General features: G+C 43.1%; 2 protein-coding genes across 11 annotated transcripts in view; one reads left to right on the top strand and one right to left on the bottom strand.

Annotated features, from left to right (window-relative positions):
- Nucleotides 1-20,503, bottom strand: part of CNBP (CCHC-type zinc finger nucleic acid binding protein) — a 95,845-nt gene extending 75,342 nt beyond the window's left edge. For all 4 annotated transcript variants that reach the window (XM_061472966.1, XM_061472965.1, XM_061472968.1 and 1 more), the window contains exon 1: nt 20,494-20,503. The gene's annotated coding sequence lies outside the window, so the exon portion shown is untranslated. The remainder of the gene's footprint in view (nt 1-20,493) is intronic.
- RAF1 (Raf-1 proto-oncogene, serine/threonine kinase) overlaps nt 1-20,735 on the top strand; it is a 78,221-nt gene that overhangs the window by 33,463 nt on the left and 24,023 nt on the right. Inside the window, exons 1-3 of one of the 7 annotated variants that reach the window (XM_061472932.1) lie at nt 1,448-1,727; nt 12,144-12,199; nt 19,765-19,980. In XM_061472932.1, the coding sequence (XP_061328916.1) occupies nt 19,774-19,980 (207 nt within the window). In that variant the 5' untranslated portion in view covers nt 1,448-1,727; nt 12,144-12,199; nt 19,765-19,773. Of the gene's footprint in view, nt 1-1,447; nt 1,728-12,143; nt 12,200-12,258; nt 12,377-19,764; nt 19,981-20,735 lie in introns of those variants that run through there. The other 6 variants (XM_061472938.1, XM_061472937.1, XM_061472939.1 and 3 more) reach the window with 6 other exon arrangements.

Genomic DNA, 20,735 nt, shown 5'->3' with positions numbered 1-20,735 from the left:
TTTATTGTACACAGTGCTTTTAGTTTATTTGTTTCTCCAAGGCCAACTCTTGCAGTTGGATACATAGATATGACTCCTGTTAAAGTCATGTAAACTGTGCCTGTGCATCAGAGGACTCCTTCAGTTTAAATGTGACCATTTAAGAGAAAAGTTGCTCTGTAAGAACGTGAAAAGAATGATTCACACTTTAAAACGTTGTCCTTGGTTTGGATTTGCTTTTCTGGTAGATATGAGCCCATGGCAATGGGGATGAGAATAAGAAAGGAGTAAGTGATTTTCCTACTAGAAGGGTTGAAATCTCCTTGTGCTTTGTCTTGTAAAAAAAAGTGCTCCAAAAACTATAGCTAAATTTGTCTTTAGCAATTATCCTCTAAATTGGGGGCATTATTACATCGGAATAACTTCCAGAATGTATGGGAATGGGGTACTCAGCTGTAGTACCCTATAGAGACATGGAAATGTCTGTTTCAGCCTTCTGGAGCTTCTGGTTGCCATCCCCAATTCAATCTCCTATTACTTGGCAACCACACCTCTTCCCGGAGGGCACCAGGAGCTACAGACTTTGCATGGGTTGTGTTTTTTCTTATTTGGTGCTTAGGAGAGACAGCACTGCTCTTTTTCCTTGCCTCTGTGAGGTTCATGTGACTTTAGCTGAACTCAAGCCTTGGTTTATAGCAGAAGAAACCTTCTTCTGTAGACAAATCCCAAATAAGGCTGAGAGAATTTTGATGGAGGCTCTTTTTAGAGAAGTGCTTACTTAATTGACAACTAATATAACTTATATGACTTTAACGCAAGCATGTATGCGCTTTAAAGAAACAGTTCTAGGAGAGACGTTTTACTCTGCAACGGCTACCCTTGGAAACTCTGTTTTGGGGTGATAAATTACCTGGTTAGCAGTGAATACGCAGGGCTGTGCGTTTTCAAGCCTGAGCTCCCGGAGCTCGGTTTGCCGTGCAGCCGCAGTACCTGCAGACAGCAGGGCTCTTCCGTACCTCGCTCCCAGGTGGAGGCTGGCCGGGCTGCACACGGGGCACTGCTGTCCCACAGCCGCTCGCCGTCTCCTGCAGGAACAGAGGTTGCCCGCTGTGTGTTTTCTGCCGCCCCAGCAGCTCACACCCCTCCCCTCTCGGCACGTACCGCCCCTGGGGAATTCCTGCCCGTTCCCTGCACAAGCAGGCTTTGCTTTGGCACAGGTAGGACTTACGAGCGCCGCTCTGGAAGCGGCCGAGGCCCCCGCTTAATTAACCCTCACACAACCTCGGCGCTCACCCTGGGCAGGGCTGAGCGGGGGGCGCGGGGCTCAGGGGAGGCGGCCTGCAGCCCCTGCGGGGTCCGCGCCGTCTTCCCCGACGCAGCGCAGAGCTCATCCCTCCCTCCCGGAGGGGATGGAGGAGGAGAGGCGGCGGGGGCGCCTCCCTCCGCGGCCGGGCGGGGGCAGCCGCAGCGCCTCAGCCGCTCCAAATGGCGGCCCGCGGCGGGGCGGGGAGGAGCGGGCTCAATCGGCAGCTCGGCGCTCTGCGGTCAGGCCTGGAGGCGGGGAGGAGGAGGAGGACGGGAAGAGAAGGAGAGACAAGCGAAAGGGAAGGAGCTGAGCGCCGAGAGGTCGATGGGCGGAGGATAAATGTCTCGCTGAGTGTGTGGCCGCCATTTTAGATGAGGAACGAAACGGACGGCACCGAGCGGGGCAAGAGCTTGGGGTGAGCCGGCGGGAGGGACTGACACAGGTACGAGCGGCGCTGGGCTGGCGAGCCACGGGGACGTGGCTGGGAACGCGGGACAGAGCGGCTCTCCCTTACCCCCTTTCGGCTCTCGGCGAAGGGCGCCTGGATCGGCGCCGGCTGCTCGCGGCGGCGACTCCGCTCCGGGCGCGCTGACCGGGCCGTGAGGGAAAGCAGCGCGGGGGAGGGCGGCCGCTCGCCCCCTGACACGGCCTAGCAGGAAGGGCGAAGGAATCGGCCACCTCCGTACCTGCGGGCTGCAGCTCATTGCAGAGCCCTGCGCGGTTGGATCGCCTGTGCCGGGCTCGGGCGGGGGCTGCCGCCGCGACGGGAGAGGAGAGGCAGGGAGAGGGACGGAGGTGGGCTGGGGGTGCCTGCGGCTCGCCACGGCGGGCCGGGTGCGAGGGGAGGTGTGTCGTGGCCGCCGCCTGTCAGCCCCGGCGCCGAGCCCCGCGGAGGGGGCCGTGCCCGGGGGCTAGCGGGGGGGATGCGCGGCCCGGGCGGGTGTGCCCCGCGGCTGGGGTCCGGCGTCGTGGCAGCCGGCGGGCGGGATGAGCAACGGGCATCCAGCGGCACTGGCGTGGAGCCCTGGCCGCGGCGGGGGGGTCCCGGCGGCGGCTCCGCTGGCCCGGCCTCCGTGGGGCTCCGCGTCGCTGCTGGCAGCGCTGTCCCTGCCGTGCTTCCAGCGGGGCCTCCCGAATCTCTCTGTTACTTTGATCTTCTGAGCCGAGAGCGGAAAATGCGTGTACGGTGTATTAGCATAACTGAACGCGTTCTGCTGGGGCGTTCTCGGGTTTGAACGGCTCGCTCGGCTCTTTCTTGTCGACTTCGGTTGAGTTTAAAAACAGACGTTTGAAAACTGGAGTAAGAATCTTTAGTTACCGCATTTCTTCCAAGCTGTTACAACTTTGCCATGTAGAAATAGTGTTACTGCAGAGCCAGGATTGTGCTGTTTCTGGACACATTTTATCTACAGCCTAAGTGTACACACAAATAACCTGGCTGTGCTAACAGCAGCACGGCTCTTGTCCATTGTTCGTCTCAGGCTAAATAAGCTGTGCAGAGTTTCTTTTCCTTCTTAGCTTTCAAGTGACATCCATAAATAGAGGGACCTTACCTGGGACAATGAGAGCTCAAAACCAGTTGTAGTGGAATTGCTAAACAGCACAGTGTGCATTCCAAATGCAATTGTAGGTATGCAGAACAAGAAGGGCCTTTAATGGAGTAAAACTATGATTCTTCCAAAACTGAAGCCAACTTAAAATATCTGAAAATAGATTTGTACAACAGACTTTTGAAATGTCTTTAACACTTCTGAAAAACTCAGCTCCAGATATTGCCTAAAGGATCAGTGCATTGTGTAAAAAAAAAAGAAAAAGGATATAATTTGAATGGGCATGCTTACAGTGGTGGTGCAGAAGAAAAGATTGGGTTGGTGAGTGTGAGAGTTAATTTCAGGCAGTTTGGTTGAATCCATTCTGTGGACACCCATTTAGAATGGAAGTGGCATTAATTTGGTTTGTCTTAATGAAAATTTTCCATCAGTAAACCCTAAGACTACAAGTAATCATTAAAAAGCTATAGATCTGTCTCTATGTTCATGAAATGGCTGACTGGTTAATATGGTAAGCAGTTTAAGCTGGGGTTATTAAATGAGAAGTGGACTAGCTGACTTGGGTTGGAGCAGTGGTGCTTTCAGAAATCTGGAATGTGTTTTTCATATGGTTTGTTGCCATACTTAATATCATCAGCACTGGACAACTTATTGTGCAACACTGCTGACTAACCTGCTTTGAAAGAGAATCTGGAAGTAGCAGAGAAAACATCTCCAAAGAAGAGATAAAACTTTGTTTTTTTTTTTCAGTTGAATGCCTTTTGTGTTTACCTATAATTTTCCATATTTTATTCTGTTACAACAACAAAATCTGTTCAAATTACATCTGAAGTTACTGCTGTCTCAGGGCCTGAACTTACTACAACTTATTAAAATAACTCACATTTTATAAACCACAAACATGACCCATGGAAATCATTGGTCAGCATTTCTTGGTATGCTAAATCAGCACTAGTTTCTTCGGGGACATACTCCACTCCTCCCCCCAGTTTATTTATTTGGCTAATTCACTTTTGGGAAACCAGGAGTTGGGGGAAAAAACAAGTTTTCCTTGTTTTGTGTCTTTGAAAACAAATTAAATTGGGATGATGAGACCTCTGCGTTCTAAAATTTCTGTAAGAGATGGGGACCAGAAGCTGCTTGAAAAATTACTGTATGTAAGTCTTCAATCTGTTGGTTTCAAATGCAGGAGTTGTGTTAATAAATTCACTTTTGTGTTACGAATACAGAATGTTTAAATTACTCTTATGTTCCTAATAAAGTTATGAGAGCAGATGAACTAACAAAGTCTAGTTCAATGTGTATTTGGGGCTCTGATCATGTCTGCTGCAAACATGTCTTTGTCTTCTATGATCCCTTTGGTCACTCCCCATGCCACACCTTTGTGGCACCCCTTGCTTCGCCATCTTTGCTGTTGCCTTCCTAACACCCTCCAGGTTTTGTCTCCTCCTCTTCCTCCTCCTTTCCCTCTATTCCTTTGTTGCCTGCTTACCTTCCTGGGCTGCCAGCTAAGGCAAGAGGGAGGGTTTTATGTCGGCTTGGTTTCCTTGGTGGTGATGTGGTGCTGCAGCTGGCACACGAAAGGTTTGTGCTGTGGCACCCAGCTGATGATGGGAGGGCAAAGGATTCTTCCATAGCCCGTGGGAGTTTTGATGCCTGTACCTGGCTGTTGAGTTGAAATAACCTCATACATCCAAGAGCTGCAGGAGGAGAGGCAGCAGCATGGCATGACCACATAAGGCTAGTTGCCTCACAAACAAAGGAAGCATGGCTTGGTGCGGTTGAATTTCCAAAACTTGTATGCAAATAGAGCTTGAAACAAATGAGTAATTCAAAAGGAAGATTGTTTTGTATGGAGTAGGTTCCTGGACCATCTTCTGACTTCAGAATGCAGAAATCTAAAGAGTGTGTAACTGTGTGAAGAGAAACAGAAGTCACCATTCTATTTCTCAGAAAAACATCAATTTATGAGAGTCAAAGTTATTCCTTATTTGGAGAAGTAGCCAAGACAGTTAAAGCAGATTAAAACTTGTGATTTAACTAAACTGTCAAGCATTTCAGCAGGATTTCAGTAAGCTCGGTGTAAGTGGCATTTGTAATGGAGCAGGTGTGTTTACGTCTGCCTTGTACCAGTTTTGATTGCTTTTGCGTAACTGCTTATGCAAAACTCTTCAGTATTTTCTGGTACAAACTATATCCATTGTGTATTGAATAAGGTTGTGGAAACATTTTGCCAGCTCTAGAAATTAATGGGAAGACGAGTTGCTGCAACACTAGGAAATCAAGTAAAAATGCCGGCTTTATGACAAAACAAGGTATTTTAGCAACAAGCATGCATGAGCTCATGAGTTTTGAGACAGCATGATAGAACTTACTCTCTATGGGTAATCCAGATACGTATTTAGTGATATTCCTAGTTCCTCTGAAAACAAAGTCTGTTTTGGATGAGGTTCTGTGACTAATTCTCAGTGCTGTGTTGGCTCTTGCTGCGTCCTCTGGTTTTTTGTAAACAAGGGGTTTGCTTTGAAAAGCAGCTGGCACACGTTTATCCCTGTAGTGACTTGAATATTGTGTTTGTACTAGAAATGTCATCTGTTTCACACAAAGTTGATTTTGTGGCAGCAGTGTGTAGTGACCTTTTAGAGTTTAATAGAATATGGTCATCTTGTGTACTGAAATGCTGCAGTGCATATAGAAGGTGAGGATAGACAAAGCACTGTTCTTGAGTCATTTGTAAATGAGGAAAGCATTTTCATGGGAGACTTCAGAGCTAAGAATTATAAGTGACAATAAATAGAATGTTTACTTACGTGAGTATTCTTTTATTGGGGTTTTAAGTGGCATAACCAGTGTGATGGATACGTGTGTTTTCCAGAGGGTTTTGCTTGCGTGTAGGGTGTGACAAGCTTTTTAGAGCTAGATTTTTAACATATTAAAACTCTGGATTTGTGTAGAACAACATGGTGGCAAACACAGGGCACTGGATTTGTTTGCAGTTGCAGGTGTGTCTGGGTTCTGCTGTTTCTCCCATGCATGTTCCAGACGTATCCTGCACACTCACGTAAATGAAGCAGAGCAATAGCACAGTTAAAGCTGATTGGTTTTAACTTCAGGCAAAAGAGTTTTAGAATTGCCTTGCAAATTATCTGCGTGTGTGGTGAGTGTGGAAGCGACTCTGCCTTGTTTTCTTTGCACTATCTGAGAATCTGCACATGGGACCTGTATCTCCAGCTTCTCTGATATAAGCCCCTTTTTATGTTTGTTGTTCTTGGTTTCGTTGCTCTGTGGAATCTTTTTGCTTGCTGTGTTGTGGCTTTGCAGATGTTGAGTCGATTACGGTAGTGCTGTGGGTTTTCTCTTACTACTATGTTATGTTGCTTTGTTTCGAATTCGAGCTTACCTTGCACACTTGCTATTGGTTTGACCCTAAAATATCTCATTTCTGACAAACAGCTGACAAAAGGGCTGTTAATATTGCATTCCAATTGAAACACGTAGTATCGGTTAAGAGCAGTTGAGACATCTTGTATATTTTTAGTTCGCAAGCTGAAGGGAGGTTGCTTCACTAACTTGCAGCTGGGTGTGGTGTGGGGTTAACCATATTCATTAAAGCTGGCTCAGAGGTTTAGACTTGAAAAAATGGCTCACAGCCCCCATTATAGTATTGTTACAGACATCTTTTCACTACAGAACAAGCTAGAGTTTTGACAATGAGGGTTTTAGAAACACCAGGCTGGAGACACTAGCAAGAGGGAGGGGCAAGGTAGCATGCATCTAGGAGAAGGATGTCTTTAATGTACTTTTATAGGGCTAACATTTGGCTATACATTGAGAAAGTTCAATATATGACTAATTGAAGTTTAGTTTCTTTTTCTGTAATGTCATTTCTTTTGCTGGTCGTTAGCTTCCAACATATGTCCCTGTCAACTCTATCAGTAATGTGTGCTAGTTTTCACATGTTCCACTTTCTGATTCTGTTCTCATTTAACTGTTTGTGCAGCCATCTGGTCATGGTTTCAATGTTTTCTAGTAGAATAGACTGGTCTTTTCAGTCTGTTCATGTGCCACAAAAGGCACTGCTCTCTCTTTACCCTTCTACTACCTGTGAAAGAGGTGAAATGTGTGTCCGCCACTGTGACTGCTTGTTGAACAAACAAGTAAGTTATCAGTCTTTGTTCTTTGTCCTGTGATTTCCCCTGTGTAGAAGAAACTACTTGTGAGATTTTACGTGAGAGTTTCTTGGTGGGACTGAAGGCAGCATAGGGAAACAGGTGAAGATATGCATTCTCCCTTGTGTTTGCATGGAATTTACCTGGGAACACAGGCCAAGAGTCCTGCACAGTAATACAGCAAATGTAGGGAGGACTATTAGACTGGAAACTTCAGCGGTGGCAGTGTTGCTGGGAAGGAAATAAACTTGTTAATCATATTTCAGTGATTTTTGAGAAAATTCAGGCTTTATTGCTCCCCCAAACCTGTTAGTTACATTGTTCCCAAATTAGTATCATAGAAAGTACAATATTTTTAGAAATCAATTGCTAATTCCAAGGTTACCATCAGGGTAATATTTCCCTTACTTTGACAATTTCTGATACGTATTTTTTCAATTCCTTCAGGTCTCACATATTTCCTAAGCCCATTAAAATAACTTTTATCAGTTCTTTATTTCTGCACTTGTAATTTTGTGTGGTTTTTTAGAACCTGTATTGTAAAAGTCATGTACTAAGTATGGCAGATGTGTCTGAACTCTCACTACTGTTGAATTTGCATGAGACCTTCATGTAGGCACTGTGCTGGGGCCACCTTGTGCAAATAAGAAACATATTTTGATTATGCCAGCACTTTCAAACTTCAAGAGAGCTAAATATGCTGATGGTAATTCAGGTTTTCTCAGAGGGGATAAAAGTACCTGTGCAAGGTGAGTGATGTCCTTCTTTTTTACAGCTTGCTTTTCCCTCCCTATTGCTCCCTCCAATACCTTTTGAAAGCTGTGTCAAATCAATACCAATCTGTAAGCATGAGCAGGCAGAAACCTGTTTGCGGTGTTGAAGATGGGAGGATACTGGTTTCCCTTGTACCTAATTAGAAAGCTGAGCAATTCCAGTCATCTGTAAGTCAAGCTCCTGGCTAAGGAGCATGAATTTCTTCTAGCAGAACCTTTCTGTCTCAGTTTGATCAGTGCTGTGGCAGTTTGAAAGGTTCATATTGTGACAGTTGTTGTCTTTATGTGCAAACAAGGATAAAAACCTATCTAGAGTTCTGGTGCTAGGGAGTTGTTGGAGTTGAGGGGGGAGCATTTGCAGAAATGGGCTAAACCAGGTTCATTGGAGGATGGCACATGTGCAGCTGCAAGAGGCTGTAGTAAGTTAAGTAGCTGCCAGAGTATGTGGTAGCCAAAAGAAACAACAAAGTGTGCAAGCCTCTAATTTTATGCTGACATTTAACAAAAAATAAACCATATTCTGAATTACATCATTCATCTGTGTTAAATGCTTTAGAAGCAAGTATAAAGCTTACCCAGGCAATAATGGCATGCTGAAACAAAGTGTTCATGTTGGAGTGATACAGTGGATTGATTTCAGCTGAAAGTGAGTTCCAGAGCTTACTCTTAGATTTCTCAAACCTTTTAAGTTGACTGTGTAACTTGTCCACTGGCAATCAGGAGGTTATAAAAAGAGAGCCAGCTGATGTTGCAATCTAAGCACAGGCCATATAGTGGAAAGACTCTCCTTTGGCATGTCCACTAGTGCTATTTTTACCTATTCCAGTAAGATCTGCCCTTGTGATGTTGAATTACAGGACAGTACCTGGAATCATTTTGTTTTATAGAAGTGCCCTATGCTCTGAAGAAATCTTTCAATAACATTGTCAGGCAGATTGACACAAAAAATTGTCTTAGATTTAAAAATACTTTTTCTTCTGTCACCCTGCCACCACAAATAATACTGCTGCTGTAACTGCAAGAGGTTCTTTCACTTCTGTTTGCGTAGTATCTGGCTGGCAGGGGGGGGTCTTTTAATTTTGGTTTCCTTTGTATATTGAGTCTTTCTCAGTTTCTCCCATGGAGACTTTAAATAGACAATGTGATTGATTTTAGAGACAGGCAATTAACAGTGTAGCCCAGGATTAAGTGTAGTAGGAGGGTTTTGTCGTAACTTCTAAAAAGTCTAGCTGATTTTGATTACATTTTAAGTTGATGGCTCTTTTCACACAATAGAAAATCAATATTTCTTGCTGGGAACAGATTTCCAGCACTGCCAGTAGCAAAGTGCTGTATCTACCAGACTGATTGCAGTGAAAACTGGAGGAAACAGCAAGAATGCCATAATAGTGTAGCACTGGGCTTCAGTTGTAGAAATAGCACATCTGGAATATAACCCATGCAGATGTTTGACTGTCTGAAATGTCTCACGCTTGGGATGACCTAATCTTAAACACAGTATTGTCCAGGTGGATCTTCTGAAACCATCAGTGCTTAGTATGGGAGTGACTTGTCACCACTGAAACACAAATGTAGCAGTTTGGAGCCCTGTGTGTTTCAAACTCTTGCTCTGTTGGTTTCTGCAATCAGGTGTGTATTTGTAGCAGAATATTTCAGTTTTCAAAAGCAGTGGTTTGACCCTGAAGTGTGGTCAGTGGTGCACTTCTGTGAGTTCACCTTGCAGAACACCTGCTTCCCTTGCTCCTTCTCCTGCACTCTGGAGTATCTCAGGTGGAAATCCTGCAAGTAGGCAAACTTCCTCCAGGCCAGAGTCATTTTCTTCTCCCTTGGCTTTGCCATTGTCTTAGGTGAACAATTCTCAGGTTTAATTGAATCTCACATCTGCAATAACAGCTAGTTATTTTTGTCAACTCTTTCACTTCTTAAACCCTCCTTGTTGCCAGTTCTGTTAGCAAATGATCTTGCTGATTGTTGCGTTTCATGCATCTCTTATCTGTCAAGGAAAAAAATGTGATTTTTACACCCTTACAGCTTTTACTTTTGGTGGAGGTAGAAATAATCATACCTGCTGCATTAACCCATCACGTTAGTTTTATGCTATGCCTTCTCTTTTTGGTTTTATGTGAGATTTTTTTTTTCTTCTGACCGAGCTTACAATTAAAATGCTTTAGGTTTTCAGTCTGTAAAACCTCTACCCTTCCCCATCAGTTTTCTCTCCTTTTTCTCATCTAACATTATACATCATACTGACTTTTCCCAAAGTTTGTCCCAGAGTCTTTTCAGCTCAGTTTTTAGCTCTTTTTTTTTCTTCAGGAGCTGGTCTTTATGAATCTCTTGACCTCGTAGCTGAATGCGAGGACCAGAACTGCATCCCTGTTTTTATCAGGAATTGTCAATCTGGCTACTTTTAAAAGACAAAATCCCAACTCTCCCCCCCCTACCCTCCCATGCCTTCCTTAGTTCCTAGGAGGATGTGGTTCTCTGGTTTTCTGCTTATTCTCATGGTTCTTATGGTGGTTTCATTCTTCCCTGTTTTACTCTGCTTCTGGCCCCCACATACTTTCTGATCATGTCACTTTTCACACCTTATTCCTCAGTAATGGAGTCTGTCAAAAATAAACAAACACCTCCTCTGCCTTGATTCAGTGGGGATTGTTTCCTAAATATGCCGGTGTTGCTGACTGCTTGTCTGCTGTTAGAACCAGCTTTTCCCTGGGGTACAAAACACAGAATCCTCTCTTCTCCCCAGTCTCCCTGCTTATCTTTTTCCAAGATGGAAACAATATTCACCTTATTTATATGTCATGTTCCTAAATGTTTGTCATTGAGAAGTACACAAGTTAGTAAGTGGGGTAAATGTACAGTTCAGACTGTAAGTAGGTTTGATTTTACAGTTACTAAGTGGCTCAAGGTGGGGGTCCCAAAGCATTCTTCTGGTTTGTTAGTCTTTGGGAGTTTACTGTCTTGGGTAAAAACGTTGCAGTTTCCCCACACACTATTGAGGAGAAGAGGATGCTTCTAACCAAAAGTGAGCTAACAATGTAAGATCTCTTATTTTTTTTACGTGTACTTCCTTGTATTTAATGTAAAGAAAGACAATAGGAAGCTGGGACTGTTCAGCCTGAAGAAGATAAAGCTTTTCTATGAGGGTGCTGAGGCACTGGCACAGGGTGCCCAGAGAAGCTGTGACTGCCCCATCCATGGTAGTGTTCAAGGCCAGGTTGGACACAGGGGCTTGGAGCAAGCTGCTCTAGTGGAAGGTGTCCCTGCCTGTGGCAGGGGGTTGGAACTGTGTGAACTTTAAGGGCCCTTCCAACCTAAACCGTTCCATGATTCTATGATCCTGTCAAAGTGTAAAAATACACTGATGGGAATGAAGAGGACACCAGACTCTTCTCACTAGTGCCCACTGACAGTGCAAGGGGCAGTGAGGACAAATTAAAACACATGAATCTCCATCTGAACACGTGAAAATAATTGGTTTAGCTGTGAGGGTGATCAAACACTCAAACAAGTTGCACAGAGAGGCTGTAGAATGTGTACTGGGGGTGTGTGTGCTCAAAACCCAGCCAATGTGGTCCTGGGCAGCCCAGCGTAGCCAAGCCTGCTTGAGCAGGGAGGTGGAACTAAAGGATCTTAAGAGGTCCCTTCTAGCCACAGTGACTCTGGCTGTGTTGCATCTTTTCCTTCTCTAATCATCTCTGTATGGGATTGTTTTAGGAATTGCTAAGTAAGATGGGAATTTTGGGTAAGAAGGCATTTTACCATTTACTGGCTAGTGAATGTTCTTGTGTATTTGATTTACACCTCTTTCTTGAACTAATCTGAGCTTCCAATCTTTTAATCAAGTTCCAATCTTTTAATCAAGTTCTCTTCAGCTTCCCTAGGAATTCTTCCTCTTACAGTTAGTGCTTCATGGAAGATACAGATAGCCTTCAAGGGCTTAGCTTCTGATTCCTTGCTTGGTTTGGATCCAGGTTTTGTCATAACATTTGTGAGTCAGCACGGTGTTTCTGTGTTCTCCAGTGTCTTGAGAAGAAAATATTCAACTTATACTTGATTTTACTTCAGTGAGTTTTTAGCTGTGAAAGATTTTGATGATGTTCTTGAATAAGAATGAAGTGATGTTGGGCTGGGCTGGAATTTGGTTGTCGTGCAGTCTGTCCTTACATAGTGTGTTGCATTGCACTGAAAAGTTGCATAAAATAGTGAAAGACTGGAAAGGCCTGAAAACTCGAGCAGAACTCTACTATTGATGTTAATTCACAAAGTAATTTCTTGGTTATGTATTTTGTATGTTTCACACCTGTACAAATTTGTCTTAAAATAGTAAATATCTTCTGTTTTTCTGTGTTACCTTCCACAGATGATGTACTTCATCCTTTTGTCATAGGAGTTCAGTTGCTGAAAGCAGAACTAAAGGTATAAATAACTTTCAATGGTTATCTTTCCCTTCCTCATTACCCTGCCTCATTCTTTCTTCTGAGGTCCCTGGACCTTTCCTGGGGGACAGGAAACTCTGCAGCTGAGCTTGGTGCCTGTTTTCCTTCACTGCTGCTGGAATGTCCTTTCTGTTTTTGAAAGAATTGCACAAGATTGGTACGATCCCTCCAGTTGGTTCAGTGCTTGCTTTATCCAAAGTGTATGTTTAACTGAAGCTCTTACTTTAGTCAGTCTCCCCTAAAACGGGTATTTACTTTGCAGGTGGAAAGCCCTTCTTCAGTTTAGAACTTTAGGACTTGATGTTTGCCTGTCTTCTACAAATAGCATTTGCCTTGCCACACAACTGCAGGCCTGTTGAGAATAATCCAGATTTAATGTAAACCATATCTGTGACATTATCTTACAACTGGTGGTCGTGTCCCCCTCCCCATCCCCTCCTTTTTCTGAGATTGTATCTCTGAAATAAAAAGTCTACTGTGGCACTTTATTAAATAAAGAAACCCCCACCCACACCAGAAGTGTAATTTCATGGATTATTTAGTAAAATAATGTAAGATAGCATTAAAATGAAGCATCATTTCTTTTTAGAGGCACTCAGGATAGGAAATATTTGACATAACGTAATTTTGCTTGTATACAGTCTGTAACTTCTAATTACATTCTGGTTTTATTTGCCATTTTATGCAGGTTTTTTTGCAAATACTAGTGCATAGGACACCATCAAATAAAGTTGTTAGAGCTGTTCAGGCAGCCTGTAACTGAACTACTCAAGTAGTATCGCATTAGACTTAGTTCATATGCTCAGTTATTCCCAGGTTTTTATTTATTCCCAGGTGCTATATTAGCAAATACAAGGGAGAATCTTTTGGTCTGTCTTCTCACAGAAGAGTATCTCAGTGTCCCTTCCAAACCTTTCTTGGTGCTCTTGTCCCTGCTCCCCTCATCTGTACATTGTTTCCATGCCCAGGCTCTTTGAAATGCAGTATTGACCTCCCCATGGCACTGCTGCTTCTGGCACAGAGCCCATGGTTAATAAAGTGAATTTATTAGTTTAAAGCTGCCCTGGGCGAATGCAGAGAACACCCAACTTTGGAATTAGCTGGATTACTGCATCCTGTTGTGTCTAACTGTACACATCATCTGGCACTGCCTGCTGTTTTGCAGTTCTAACAGCCAGTGTGGTATGGTTGAACCTTACAGTTAGCTTAACTAGCAGCTCCCATTAGTTACTTGAATAACCTAATCTTAGGCTGAGCTCCTTTTCAGCAAACCCGAGGTTGGTTTAAAGACTGGTATGTTCTCAGTGGTAGTGTCCTCACTGTTACTTAATTTACTACATGCAACTGAGGGAGGACAGAACCAGTAATTATTTGTGCTGAAATTCCCAGTCACTTTTGTTTAATCCTTGAGAAGTTGTGTGGGAAGGGCATTTGGTGAATTGCTGACATTTGAGTAACTTTTCCATCCTTGCTGTAAAGTGGATCAGTTCCAGGCAACTGTACGCACAGTTTGGGGCTTTCATCCCGACTTGAAACAATTCAAGCATGAGCAAGTTCAGAATGCAAATAGGCACGTGTCTGAGAATGTCTGTGCACTTGATTGAAAGACTGGGGATAAAAAAATGCTTCTCTAGAGTGTCCTATCTGTGTAATGGCAATGCACATGTAAACTCACAGCCTCACTGCCGCAGTGCAAGGTCTGCTTTAAAGATCGCTCTAAACTGGAGGATTCTGCTCTGAAGAGTTTAGTATTATAATGAAGAAACAAGAAGTCTGAGTGTGACAAGAATGTCATGTAATGGGATTCTGATCCAGTCAGATGTAAGAAAGCAGTGTTCAGTTTTTATTTCTAGTAGTGCATTTGAATTTGCCCAATTAAAAAATGAGAATGTCTTAAATAGAACTTCAGCCTTAATAGTCTTCATAATGCTGAGAGAACACACTTTGAGAGAAAGCATTGAGTGGCCACCTCTCAATAGTTATCAATTTTGATTATAAGATAAAAAATATAAGTAGCTATACTAAAAAGGTTTTACTCCATGACGTAGAGTTCTGGTGCTTTGTTAGCAAAACTTGGACAAAATGGATGTGCAGAATGTGTGTGCTTTTCGTGCTTGCCTTGGCCTGTCGTAGGTATTTCAGTGGCAATTTTCTAAACTTTGGTGTGAGTCTGTATTAACTCAGCAGCTGTGCCTGACTAAAATCTACAAAAGCTTGGAAAAACCTGCTGCATTTTCCTTTTTCCCTGAGATTGGGAAAGGGGAGGATTCGGCTTCTGTATCCCTTTGAGCTCTTTTAGCTACAAGCAGGGTGTTCAGTGCTCGCATTCCTCTAATGAAGGAGTTTGGGTTTTGTAGGGACGCTTACAGAGTTTGACCATTTGAACTTCACGTGAAAGGAAGTGGGTGACATGGCAGCAGGCTGTGTGGAAAGGACAAACCAAACAGATCTTCCCAAAAACTAGTTGGGAAATGTAGCTTGGCACCATCCTAATCAAGAGAGGAGGGCAGGCATGGAGCGGCCAAAGGTGCAGATAGCTTGGTGACGAATAAATACCTACTAACCAGAGCCCAAAGTACAGTCTGCTCCAGCCAAGTAGTATGACTTGGTTTATGCTTACTAACCAATGTTTTACTCTGTTTACGCAGTTTTCTGCATCTTTTTGTGCCAGAGATGAAACTTTCTTTTAAGCCACTTTTAAAGCTTGTTTTTTTTTCTACCAGAAGTGTTCATTTTGAAATGCACCTTGGGTTTTGTTCTGTGGTGGTTTGCCTTTGTATGTGTATCTCATTAAGCATGAGTGTGACTATTAACTGTTTGCATGGATAAAAATGGTTGTGTGTGTGTTGGGAGGCGAACTGAATTTACATTTTCCTTAAAAGCTTTTGGTGTTTGCTTCAGAAATAAAGGGCAAGGCATATAAACTCTATATGGAGAGTTTAGGTTTGTATCCTGTGAACTTCCAGGCTGTTTCATTTCCACTTTCAGCATTCCTTTGGGAGACAGATTAAAATCCTTACCAGTTCAGCCTAAACACTTTTTGCTAGTCATGGAACAAGTTAAAGTATCTTTGGGCTGTGAATGAATGCTGTGAGTGGATGATCTGAGTGAATGACGTCGAGGGATGTGTTACTGTGAGATGGACACATTGTATAGCCATTTTTGCTTCTGGTTTTAGCGCTTGTTCAAATGACTAGTGATCAAAATCTGTAATCTGTGCAAAAAGCTCTAATGAAAAGTGCAGTCTTGGTCACCATGGGCAGAGTACTTGTGCAAGGTGGAGGAATAGTATCAGATTATCTTTTCTGCTCACATTGACTGTTTAACATGAATGAATCAAGATCAATTTCCTGCTGGATCCACAAGAGGACTGATACACTCATACTTCTAATATCTTAAATCTTTGAATGCTGCTGTGCTGTTTTTCAGTTGTAACAGGCTGTTTGAAGGCATTTTCATGAAAGTGGAGAGTTGCTGGAAGATGTATCTTAAAGAAAAAACTTAGGAAGATGCCTGAAAACGTTCAGCTGGCGATGCATTATTTGAGCATGGCTTAAACTTAAGTCTAATATCTGGTAATGTTTCCAAAATGTGCTTGTAACTTATTTAAGGGAAGAAAACTTAGTTTTTCTGAAAGAGACAAATGAAGAATTATGTCTTTATGAAGGCATAATTGTAAAATCTTTATTTTAAAGGAAATTTCTCCTTAGAGCATATCAGACGTTTTTACTGGAGTGGATTGGTGTGGATCTTGGGAGAACTGTAGAAAATGAAATTAGTTTCAGTAAAAATGGCTTTCATCAATTTCTGACTAAAGCAAAAGACCCCAGATGAATGAGGGAATTAATCCTAGGGCACAGGTTACAGCGCACTGAGAGGTAAGCTGTGCTGTGCACATGTCTTACCTATTCAGAGGGCCAGAAGGTGGCCATGCTAACCTGTACGTTGGGAACTAGGATGTCTGTTGTCTTGTGCTGTTGTGCTTTGCTCCCTGTTCAACGTGCCAACTAGAAATCGTGTGCATGTGTGCAATATTACATTGTGTGAGGTTTTGGTAGGGATTTTTTTGTCAGTTTGAAGCTGGTCAGGTAATTGCCATGCTGATTCTCTTACCTCAGATCTTTGTCTGCAGTGAGCTGTGAGTCCAAAGAGGGGTGGTTTTGTATATATTATTACAATTTTTAAGCTTGGTTTCTTTACACTTGAGGGCAGGGGAAAGATGTCATTCAGTCGCAAATTACTTCTTAAGAAGAAGTTTTTACTACTATCTCTGTTCTTTCATGGTAATAATTTGGAGTAAGAACAGTGACTAGAGTTGGGGAGTGAGCATGGCCGGTAGCTGCCCATGAGGTATCAGACTTGAAGTGCTCTTGAGTAGACTCTTGGCCTGAGTGAAGAGGTATTGCCGAGGGCCTGGAGCCTCCTGTCATCCCAGATGAGGGTTGCCTCTGAATAACTGCAAAAGTCAGCAGCAGGACAGTTGATTGCTGATGTTTCTTCAACAAGCTCCACCTTCCCAACTGCATGTCCTTGTACCATGGATGCCAAGAGCAGGTTTAGCAGCTTTTCATCATGGGTTCCCTGTCTCTCCCCAGGAGACTGCAAGTATCTTTTAGCCTTCCCTTTATTTTCCCCTACCCCTCCAGCCTCAGGCTGCTTGCAGGTTTTGTCCACTCCAGGCCACATCTGGTTTGTCTTCTACCTTCAGTGTAGCTCCTTCTTGAGGTGTGTGAACAGAGCCCATTAGCCTTCAGTTCAGGCAGGAAGGAAAGCTAAGGGTGGCATATGCTACATTTGCTTGCCGAGTTGAGGAGGTGCTTTCATTTTCTAGAAAGGGAGCTCTCAACATCCGAGAATGAACTCAAGCTGCCAGGAATACCGTCAATAGCTCCAGCCAAACAGAGGGCAAAAATGCACTGATGAAGTGTGGTGGCAAGAGAGAGCAGGGCGTTGCTGGGAGAGAGGATAATGCCACATGTACACAGTCCTGAGAATATCCAGCACCTCCTTGAGGCAAAGATCCTAGGAAAGAGAAGGATGCAAATGCATAATCCCAGATACGACTGACATTTGTATTGTACAGAAGGCTGACAGAAGTCTGCCTGTGTGTACAACAACCTCAGACTGTGTTTCTGTGATCTTCTGGAGCATGCTGTTCTACATTATGCAGCAGGCTTTTCATACTTGGAGCAGGGAAGTACCTCTTTTGGTATGAAACTTTGCTTTTGCCAGGGTGCAGTTTTGCATTTTTTGGTCGTTTCCTGTTTTCTCTTGGATTTTTATGGAGATGTTGGCAGCATGGCTGTAACGTTAGCATGTTGTTAACTTAGGTCGGCAGTGACTGCAAGGAGGGTTTTGATTGTTGCCCTGCTGCTCCTTATCTCAAATAGTTCAGTAGAGCAATCCAGTTGAGCTCCTCTTGGTTTCTCTCATGTATTATCTAGAAGGGTGAAATGAAGTAGGGTTCCCCATAGAGAGCACATTAAGAGGGGGAAAGAGAACAAGCTGTCTGGGTTTTATCTTACCCTCTTATTGAACAGTTTATCTCCACTCTGCTTTTATTATTGCCATCTAAGTAGTTACACACTTACCTGTCCATATGCAGAATATGGTTGTTGCAGCTGTATATAACTTTTTCACCTCTCTGACTGCTGACAGGAAGGCAATGCATATGAATTGTGAGTTGGTTGTAGTTGCTTGTGCATGCTGAGCTCAGTTGTACCCCAAAATCTGTTCTCCCCACCTCCATCCTTTTTTCAGAATGTCTCTGGGTCTTCCCATTCTCTGCTCCCTTTTTATATCAAATGTAAGACCATTGTCATTCATGTGCTGTGGATTTAAACCCATCATTTCCAATTATCTAAATCCTATTAGATTTTGAGATTGGGTTTTGACCCTTTGGACAACTGGACTTGCACAAATGATGGCATTGATGTGGAAATGACAGCAACTGGCAGGAGGGAGGGAGAGGATAGGCATGTTCATACTGTATCTGTTGTCAGTGAAAGAAATGTTGATGAAGGGACCCAAAGATCCCATTGTAGCAGAGTGTCAGAGGCCCAGAGTCCTACTGCTGCAGTTTGCATGGGATGGTAGGTGTTTGATGTAACCCAAACCTTTCTCTTGAAGCTTGTTGGTACATGTTTCCTTTATAGCAACTACTCAGATCAGGGTTTAGGTCTGTAGCAGTGTTAAGGACTTAAAATCTAACTAAGGCTTTTGGAGTTCTGCTGTGAGTGAAAAACACTGACATTGAAAGTTTATCCTTCTGGGCATCCCAGACTGGGCATTTCACACTAGTGGAGTTTTTTTCCCCCCATGAATTCCATTACTTTAGCTCTTCAGCTGTAACAAACACCATCTTTTTGCTGACATAAGCAGAGGAGCTCCTTTTTTTTTCCTTGGCATGGGTATCACACAGAAGGGCATGTGGAAGTGAATTGGAGGATTCAAATCATTTACAACAAAGGAGGTACAGGACCACACATGAAATGGGTTTAATAGATACTGATAGGTGCTCAGTGAAGGAGTGTTTGGTGTTATGTACTGGATGAAGTTCTTGGTGATTTCAGGGGAACAGTGTAGGGCTTTCAGTGTAAGCCCTTTCTGTACCATAAGGATTGCTTGGAAGACCTTTGTTTTGGCATTTCCTGACTGGTTTGCTTTTTGACTTTGCAGCTTTAATATGACTTTCTTTCCCTTTCATAGTGGTGATCAAGAATACAGGTGATGTGCACAACCACTGAGGGTTAATTTGGAAACCATCTACTAACCTGGCAAACATGTGCACTTTCACTGTTTAGTTTTGAACATCAGTTTCTCAGAGGTTCATAGAAGGATGCAGTTTTATGGAGGAAATAAACCATCATCTTATTTTCACTGTTCCTTAGTCTTTCTTTTCCTTTTTAAAAGCTTGGCAATGAATCTGGCTACTTGGAAATCTAGCAAGAAGTACATTTCACTGTTCAAAACTGTTTCAGACTTTGTTTTTGGTTAGTTTAGGACAAGATGCATCTGGGATAAAAAATGCACTGATACCTTTTTTTTTCATCCCTGAGCGTGCAAAGCTGGTCCTGTGTGCTTATCTGGAAGCATGCTTTTTATTCCAGTTCCTGTTTGGCCTCTCTTTCTTAACAGTACAGTCTCTGCTAATGCTTGTGTGCCCTATCTGGCTTACAGGACTCTTCTTTTGGCCTGCAGCTAGCATCTAGCCACCTGGCTGAAAGCCCCTCAGGCGCTGGTTACCTAAATTAACATGATGGCAAACTGCTCTGTGACACCAGGGATGCAGTGAGAGGAATTGCACATGAATCTGTGATCTGTTCGTGTTCAGAAAGTCAAGTGCTTTCAAGACTCAGGCTATGCAGCTGTGGGTGAGCTGTACCGTGTATGTGTAGGTTGATCATGTCACAAGGCAGAAGGCAGTGCAGTTTTCAGATGCTTTCAAAAGAGGCTGTGAGGTCTGTTGTCTCAGGAGGAGACAGTGCCACTTTATAGTGAAGGATATTGCCCTTTTCCCTGACTCTCTCAATTTTTGTTTCTTAGACCGCACCGATGGAGCACATTCAGGGAGCTTGGAAAACTATCAGTAATGGTTTTGGACTCAAGGATTCTGTCTTTGATGGCCCAAACTGTATTTCACCAACTATCGTCCAGCAGTTTGGTTATCAACGCCGGGCATCTGATGATGGCAAAATATCAGATACTTCCAAAACTAGTAATACTATTCGTGTTTTCTTGCCCAACAAGCAGCGCACAGTGGTAAGTCTGCATTACCTTAACATAAGAAATGTTGTACTGTTCCCATTGCTAACACTGTGGTGTGTATCTGGCAAGAGAAATGCCAAGCTTCACTAAAGGTCTTTATTGGGATTAAGTGTGTTGTAATCGGTTTGTTAATTCTAGAGGATATATTTTGAAAGCAGTGTATATGTATTTTGAGAACTTGTATTTCTCTACCTTAGTGCTATATTTTTCCTATATACATTAGTAAGATGCTTTGCTTACATATTTAACATTAAAAGACAGTAGTTGGCTGACCTAAGCCTGTATGAAGTAAAGCATGTAGTCATTTCTGTCAGTTTTCTTCCCTTGGATGACTACAGTGAAGTATGGTAGTTAAAGCTGAAGTGAAACTTCTTGAAGGCACACTTCTATTTGATTTCTTGGAGCTGAGTGTACTAATAATAGTGTCACCAGAGTTCCCTGAAACATAAATGAAGCCTTTTTTCTACACTTAGGTAACTATATGCCTTGATTTCTATTGCTTTTATAGGTTACCTGCTTGTATGAGAGAATGTATATGTATAAAATCCCAGAAACTTAATATTGTAAGAAATTGGAGAGTTATAGAATGGTTTCAAAACTTCCCTTGCAGTAGCTGGGTACATGGCAGGAAACATGCCTGCCTGGCTGGTTGGCTCAATGTGCAGCAAGTTCAACTGGAAGGCACAGCAGTCTGTTACATCATGGTTACAAGTAGTTTTTATTACTCTGTTAACTTCAGAAGTGAACAG

Source organism: Pezoporus flaviventris, unplaced genomic scaffold (genome assembly GCF_033815535.1).
Source record: "Pezoporus flaviventris isolate CSIRO_AGI_PZ_B2104156 unplaced genomic scaffold, CSIRO_AGI_Pfla_v1 ptg000073l, whole genome shotgun sequence".
Taxonomy (NCBI): domain Eukaryota; kingdom Metazoa; phylum Chordata; class Aves; order Psittaciformes; family Psittacidae; genus Pezoporus; species Pezoporus flaviventris.
Note: the sequence above shows the minus strand (reverse complement) of the source record. Positions and strands in the feature narration are given on the sequence as shown.